The following is an 8,238-nucleotide window of genomic DNA, read 5'->3' on the forward strand; positions in this document are numbered from 1 at the left end:
ATCAGGTTCATTCGGTTGAGGAGGGGGAGGCAATCTAGGTGCCATTAGTTATCTGGATATGGAGGAAAACGAGCGTTAGTTATGTCCAAGAGTTAAAACAATAATAACTCATTAAACATAAAATAAGCACACAGCAAAAACACAGTGCACTCATAACCCTACAGTGTCCTTAAAAGCACAAAACTGCTCTGATACCACTAATGTAACATCCCAAAATACAGTAATTACTATAATTCAGAATTAATTACAATTAACAGTAACCTAAACAGTCTTTGCATTAACCCAGAATTAAAAAGAAGCCGAACGGCTTAGTACAGAAGAACGTACGCTCAAAATAAAATTCCGATATAAACAGGACGAACGGTTTTACAAAAACACTTAACCGAACGTCCAACTACTCTACCATTTACATCACTAATCTAACGAGCGTTCTAAGGCTCGGCCTTGACTTCTACCTCGACCAGATTTGCATCTTCCAAATTTTCTTCTTCCAGCATTTCTCCAAGAGATGCACCAACATCTGCTCACACCCACAACGGATGATCATTGCATTTTGACAAGACGGGAGATACATGGACAGTATACAACACAAAGGAAAATGCAAGGGTAAGCTTATGATATTTAATTCATACGTTCAACATACACAATCAACATTTAGATGCACACGCACAACATACAATTTAACGTAATGTAACATAGTAATTTATATGACTAATAGACGACCGTCCGGACTGTATGAACCATGTAGTTACAAGCGTCCTTGCACCCGAGTGATGTAGTAACTGGGATACCCTCAACAGCTGCCACTCGAGGTTAATCCTTCGCCCATATCTAAGCGATGGACGAAGAACCTCCTGCCATTCCCACGCATGACTACCCCATTCTACGTGAAGATGAGTATCACGGAACATCAGGATGGACCAAGCCTGGACTAACTTATCCATGTTCATACTTTATCAAATTTAATATTTAATATAACTGAGACGTTCCTCCTTGGAACGCTCGTTCAAATTCCAAAATCATAAAATCACCTGATATAACGTTCGCACTGTAATTTATCATAATTCAAAACCAATCTCATGTTTAACTTTAAGAGCACAAAAGAACGAACGTTCAGTCCTTTGAAGAAATAGGACGAGCGTTCAAGCATAGTACTGGATGATCATACGTGACTCTCTGTTTGACCAGTCAATTGCACTGACTCAATTTGAAGTGTATTGGTACTTAGAAGATTTCAAAATAAATACCTTGGACCAGATTCAATATAAGAAGAATGCTAAATAAGAAATTGAGAATAAGGACGAACGTTCATCAAAGAGGCCGAACGCTATCAAAGACGCACGCTCGACATAGGGCCGAACGCTATCAAAGGCGAACGCTCGACATAAAGTCGAACGCTCTCGAAGGCGATCGCTCGACATGAGGTCGAACGCTCTCAAAGACGAACGCTCGACATGAGGTCGAACGCTCTCAAAGACGAACGCTCGACATGAGGTCGAACGCTCTCGAAAACGAACGCTCGACATGAAGTCGAACGCTCTCAAAGACGAACGCTCGACATGAGGTCGAACGCTCTCGAAAACGAACGCTCGACATGAAGTCGAACGCTCTCAAAGACGAACGCTCGACATGAGGTCGAACGCTCTCGAAAACGAACGCTCGACATGAAGTCGAACGCTCTCAAATACGAACGCTCGACATGAGGTCGAACGCTCTCGAAAACGAACGCTCGACATGAAGTCGAACGCTCTCAAAGACGAACGCTCGACATGAGGTCGAACGTTCTCGAATATTCAAATGGGGACGCTCGCTCACAAACATAATTCTTTCCAAATGAAGGAATTTCATTCTAAGTTATTTTAAGGGGAAACCGAACGGTTTAAGACCGTACAGTGACGAGCGTCATTTATCAATAGGGATGAATAAAATTCCAGATTTTTCAACCTTAGCAAATTTTCCAGATTTCAACATTTAAACTTTATACTTTATAATTCATAGGATTCTCAAATTTATGAACTTTATAATTTCATTCCAGTAACTTCATATTCAACATCAACATTCAGATTTACTTCACACAACAAAACATCCATTTTTCATACGTATCAAACCAACATGCATTTCAATCAAAGTCCACAACGTATTCAATACATACAGGCAGGGCTCGTTCATGACAAATAAATCAAAACCAGATTTCATACCAGATATCAGCAATCGTTCATACAGCTCAACCTCATACTTTTCATACATGCAATCCAATTTACACAACATGCAGGTATAAATTAAACATATAAGCTTCCCTTACCTGGATAGCAGTGTACGCCCTAAAATATAACTTCCACACGTCCAACTACAGCTCTTTTATACGCAACAGCCACTCAAGTTCTTTCTACTAAATCTAACCCTTTATCCAAACACCAAAAATCAGAGATTTCTCAGAAACAGTCCATGCATGAACTGAAGACATGGTTTAGAATGAAACCCTAATGGACGAACTACTAGAGGAAGGAACTTACCAGCTTAGAATCAAATTCTGTTCGGTTCAAACTAACGTCCGCGTCTCTGGAAACGTTCCTATGGTTCTGAAATGGGATTTGGAGAAGAAAATGAGAGGTTACAGTAGAGAGAAGTTTGCTGGTTTTAGAGAGAAGTTGGAGAAAAATGGAGGTGTTAGGTTCTAGGGGAAGACGAAGTGTGCATGCAAGTGAGAGAGAGTTTCTCAAAACTCCGATTTTGTGGATTGCCACGTCAAAACGGATGAGCGTCTCCCATCCTGCCACCTGCACACCAAACCCTGCTTTGGAAGCTTCTCCCGTGACACGTGGCGTGCGTGCATGCAAAGATTGGTGCGTTTTTAATGTTTTCCAGAGGAATGATTTTGGCTCAGCTTTTCATGCACAGCAGAAATGAAATCAGAGTTGGGAGTGGGTTTTTAAGGGGATTACACATTGATTGTGGGTTGCATTAATGATGATATGATAAGTAATTTACAGAGTTAATTTCTAGGGTCTCACATCAACACTTTGGGATACTTCACAGCATGCACAATACTCATCTTATCTTCACAATTACCTGAAAATAACAAGGAAAACTCTCATTCTATACTTTCGGAATCAATAATCATATCTTAATACTAAGCAATAGCTTGCTTTACCAGTTTGTGGTTTTCTTCATTAGAAAATAAAAATGAACCCAAAGAGAAAGAACATAATAAGTTTCCTTTGTTTAACTAGTTATGTTTCTTTCATGGGAAATTTGTACATGGTTGTGAAATTACCTTCGGTCACCGAGATGGCCACGAAAATTTAAGACCAAAATTCGAAAGGGAAATGGAAATTCGGTTCACAAAAGAGTTTAAAGCAGGAAGGTCAGAAAAAAAAAAGTGTCATTCTTACAGAATAAGAAATATTATTTCTTGTTACAAACTTTTTTGAATTCTGCTCCTACCATAACAGGGGTAGTTTTGGACCATAAATCTTTAAAAAAAGTAAAAGGAAGAGAAATTAGTAAATTGAAACACAATAAAGGGCATACATGCAATAAAATATTTTGGCTTGTTAAAAGTTCAAAACTTGGTTAAAACTCATCACACTTTGATATTCTATTGCAGCAAAATGCAACAATTGAGCCCATCAAGAAGTCACCAAATGGTAAACATTTTATGATTATCATTTTTAGCTGAAGGACCATAATTCAGCCACGTGTGTTTTGGTTTGATTAAAAATACTATGCTTCTTTTTGTATCTCAAAAGATCTTATCAGATCTCAATCTCGACCTCTCAGATCTTAGTTGTATTCCTAATCACTATCCTTAGAAAAATAATAATTTCAGCTAAACACAAGCAGAGTGAGACTATGGCAAAATAAAAGAAAAGTTTACGTAACATTTGGAAATGAACTCGAGGTAGAAAAATGTTGGACCTTTCTTGACCAGCAGTGTACCAAATCTGTGCCTTGACAAACTTGTGATCCATGAGTCAGAGTTCGTTTTTCACAAACCGATTCAAAAAGCCGAGACTTTTCTTACCTGAGCCCCCAACTATCCCATGTAGTCTATACCCTCATCACCATCACAACGAATTTAGACTTCACATCTCAGAATGCATATACAAATTTTTTACCAATAATCTCGACAAGAGCATGAGCCTTCACTGAAATGATGGAATCTGTTATTATCTCTAATAATAATCTCTCTCTCTGTAACTTTTGAAACAAGTTTTATAGCTTCATGACAATCACCACAAACACGAAGGTTTTTAACAACACGAATCACATCTTTAACACTGGTACTGATCAGTGCAAATGCAACAGCTAACTTCTCACTATGACAACCAAGGAAGTATTCCTTCTCCTCCTCTTCTACATCAAAGAGCACAAACTCAGTGGTTGGAGTATAGCCAGCTTCTCTCAAGTCCTTAAATAAACTTTCAAGTTTTTCATATATCTTGTGTGTTAAAGGATGGGAAGTGTCTCCTACACGGAATTCGTGAACAACCCCATCAACTTCAACCCAACTACACCCAGGTAATTTCTGCATCCCTTTCTCACTCAAACTTGACCTGATTTTTTCTGCTTGATCCCATCGACGGCTCGCTGAATATATATTCGATAAGAGAACATAATGTCCTGAATTCCACGGTTCTAACTCAATGAGTTGCATCAACACTTGTTCAGCCAATTGGGTATCCTTGTGTAACCTACATCCTCCCAACAGTGCTCCCCAGACAATAGCATTTGCCTTCATTGGCATACTCTTGATCAGATCCCGTGCCTCAGTCAACAAACCTGCACGAGCCAAAAGATCCACCATGCATCCATAATGCTCTATAGTAGGAGTCACATAAAAAACACAACTCATGTGACTAAAATAACGCCGACCATCATCAACCAAACCAGCATGAGTACACCCACAAAGCAAACCAACAAAAGTGTTCCCATCAGGCCGCATTCCAACCTTTCCCATTTGGCTAAACACCCCAAAGGCAGCCCCAACATGTCCACACATAGCCAGCCCAGAAATAACAGCATTGAACACCACACGATCCTTCCTCCTCATACTCTTAAAAATCTCCAATGCCCGGGCCACACTTCCACATTTGGCATAAAAGTCAATCAATGCAGTACCCAACACAGGATTACACAAAAACTCATCGCCATCCACCAAACCCCTAGCCCAATTCCCCAACTCCAACGCCCCCAGCCTCGCACATGCAGAAAGAAACCCCACCATGGCATAACAATCCGGCCTCACATTCTCCCTCTGCATCTCAAAAAACACCTCAAGTGCTTTCTTCGGCATCCCATTGGAAACATACCCCTGAATCAAGGCACTCCAACACACAACATCCTTCTCCACCATCCCGTCAAACACTATCCGCGCTTCCTCCATGCTCCCGCACTTCGTGTACATATCAACCAAAGAGGTTGCCACAAACACATTCCCACACAACCCATTCTCCCTCATATACTCATCAATCCACCGTCCACTAGCCAAGTCCCCCGTCCTCGAACACGCATACAAAACCCGAACCAACGTAAAACTATCCGGTCTCACACCCATTTCCAACAACCCTCTAAATAACCCAACTGCCTCCTCACAATAACCAAACTCAATGTACCCACAAATGATGGCAGTCCAAGAGACAACATTTTTTTCAGGAATTTCATCAAACACCCCGCGTGCATGACTCAAAAACCCGTTTTTGGAGTAGAAACAAACTAGGCCAGTATTAACAAACACGTCATTTTCGAAACCTGTTTTGATAACGAGAGAGTGAAGGGTGAGACCCAGGTGGGTGTTTTTGAGCCTGGCGCACGCTTTGAGGACGAAGGGGAAGGTGAAGTTATCGGGGACAACGGTGCTGCACTGGCGCATAGAAGCGTAGAGCGAAACGGCGTCGTGAAAGGCATCGTTTGAGACGAGGCCGCGAATGAGGGTGTTGTAGAGGAAGATGTTGGGGTGCGGGATTTGGGCGAAAACGAGGGTGGCGTATTGCGTGGCACGGAGGTTGAGGGAAGAGCGCAAGAGGGTGTTAATGAGAAAGGTGTCTTCGTTGAGACCAAGTCGGAGAAGGCGACAATGGCATTGCTTCACTTTCTTCAACGACCGACAGCCAGAAGCCAAACACTTCTTTAGCTCCAATGCCATGTTCGTGTTCGTGTTCTTTTTCGGTTCTGCATGCCTTCATGTAGTTTTTTTTTTAATAATTATTTTCCTTTAATAATGTATGTTTATGTTCAAAGGGATCGAGGGCAACTCCTGCTGCAATCGCTCGGGAACGCTCCTCCTCTTCCGGTCGGTTCTTCTCACTTCCTTCCTGACTCTCGCTCTCTCAATCTCAAATATGGGATGACCTGCAGAAAACTCAAGTCAGAATTTGTCCTTGCAAGTCTATCGAAATTTAGTCAAAACAGGGAGTTTACCTTCTCAATCGATTGTTATTTATATGGTTTCAGTGAATATTATCCATTGATTTACTTCTTAATGACATTCAATGCTCACCTTAACTACTCGACAATTATCGTTACCTCATTAATTGCGCTTCATGAACATTCAAACGCTGTCTCCAGCAAACGGCTGGAGAGGCCCGACCGGACAGATTGGACTGTCGTTCCCGCATACTCGGTATCGTCTAAACATGCCCGGTCAGTCAATCCTACTTGGTAGTAACACAAGTCCCCCAAGCCCTAGCAAAATATTTTTTGCGTAGGGTTTTGAAGTGGTCTCCGATCGGTGCGCCTCTTCCCTTGTCCAGGCCTTCAATCGTAATTGTTTATATTCATAATGGCGGGAAATCGTAGAGTCACGACTGTAAACTTTAAGCGGGAAAGGTAAAAATGAAGCGTCAAATCGCCTAAACCGTCAAATCTTTCCGCAAATGAATCATCGAGTCCCTCGGACCGTCAAATCTTTCTGCGAATGAACCGTCAGATTACCCCGACTGTCAGATCTTTTGGCGTTTGACGCTTCAGATCTGCCTGGTGAACCGCCTTTTACCTTGTATAAATAGCCACACGTTTACCCTAATTTTTTACTCACTTCTACTCGCTGTCGCCACTGTCTTCCGCTTCACAACCCCGTTCCTATCTTCCTTAATCTCGTATTCTCAGGTAATTATGTCTTCCGACTTCTCCTGCGAAGAGGGCAGGGGGTACGCCGACGACGATGTTAACAGTCCATCCTCTTCCTTGGGTGCCATGACGGGTCATGGTGTTGGGGCTTCTCCTTCAGGGAACTCCTCCGATCTCCTAACGGATAGCGATGCTCCTGAAGAAGTAAGTCGCCATCAACGTAGACTCCACTGGCGCTTGGGATGGGAAACCCCGAGTTTGGCCAGTTGTCCCCGGCTACGACTGGGCTTCTCATGAGGTTAGACAAATTTCTTCCTCTTTCCACCATCGCCGCCCCTTCAGGGATTTGCTCGGCCCTATCTCTTTGGTCAAGGCGGCTGAAGACGCTAGGCATTTTAAACTAGTCATCTACCAGATGACCGAGCGCGTCTGCCACGATCGGGGTAGCTATCCCTCCGACTTCTTTTACGTTTATGCTACTATGTTCAAAGACCTGAAGGTTCTTCTCCCCTTCTTGGATTTCCAAATGGGTGTACTGAGGACGCTTAACGTGGCTTCGACGCAACTGCACCTGAACGGCTGGGCATTCATGCAAGCGTTCTCTGCTATCTGTTCGAGCTTAGCGCTTCGCCCGACCCCTACGGCTTTCCTCTATTTCTTCCATGTACAGCCTCATTCGTCCAAGCCTTGGGTTTCCCTTCGCACGATCGGGAATAGACACTTGCTGACCCTCTTCAATAGTTCGTATAAGGACTTTAAGGGGCACTTCTTTAAAGTCGTGCCTTTGGAAGCTGGGTATGAAAGCTTCTGTTTCCCGAACGGAGAAGGTAAGTTTCCCTTCTATTGGACCAAGGATCCAAAGAAGGTTATATCCTGGCCCAAACCCCAGATGACACCCGAGGATCTGGATTTAATAAATCAGCTGTCTCAACTGCCCCCCAAGTCCTCTTGCCACGCTCTGATCAGTTTTCTAGGAAAAACCTGTCATCTAACGTGTTCGATAAGCTACCTTTGGCCACCTTTTGTTGAGCAGCCCTTTAGGACTTATCTGAATTTATTTTTGATGTGCAGATTATCTGTCCCAGATGGATCCATCCAAGGGCAGCACCTTCGCCCGCCTGTTCGCTCAAATGGGGGGCGATATAAGGAAACCGGGAGGGAGCTCGTCCC

At 42.8% G+C, this 8,238-nt stretch overlaps 1 protein-coding gene across 1 annotated transcript; it reads right to left on the reverse strand.

Moving 5' to 3' along the window:
• Positions 1–288: 288 nt before the first annotated feature.
• On the reverse strand, positions 289–6,468 carry LOC108320735 (putative pentatricopeptide repeat-containing protein At3g08820). Its single transcript, XM_052878429.1, has 4 exons — positions 3,919–6,468; positions 2,514–3,069; positions 2,303–2,401; positions 289–520 (listed from the first exon to the last, which is right to left on the reverse strand). The coding sequence occupies exon 1, from the start codon at positions 6,143–6,145 to the stop codon at positions 4,115–4,117; it is 2,031 nt and encodes a 676-aa protein (XP_052734389.1). The 5' UTR covers positions 6,146–6,468; the 3' UTR covers positions 289–520; positions 2,303–2,401; positions 2,514–3,069; positions 3,919–4,114.
• Between the last annotated feature and the right edge of the window lie 1,770 nt (positions 6,469–8,238).

Source organism: Vigna angularis, chromosome 5 (genome assembly GCF_016808095.1).
Source record: "Vigna angularis cultivar LongXiaoDou No.4 chromosome 5, ASM1680809v1, whole genome shotgun sequence".
Taxonomy (NCBI): Eukaryota; Viridiplantae; Streptophyta; class Magnoliopsida; order Fabales; family Fabaceae; genus Vigna; species Vigna angularis.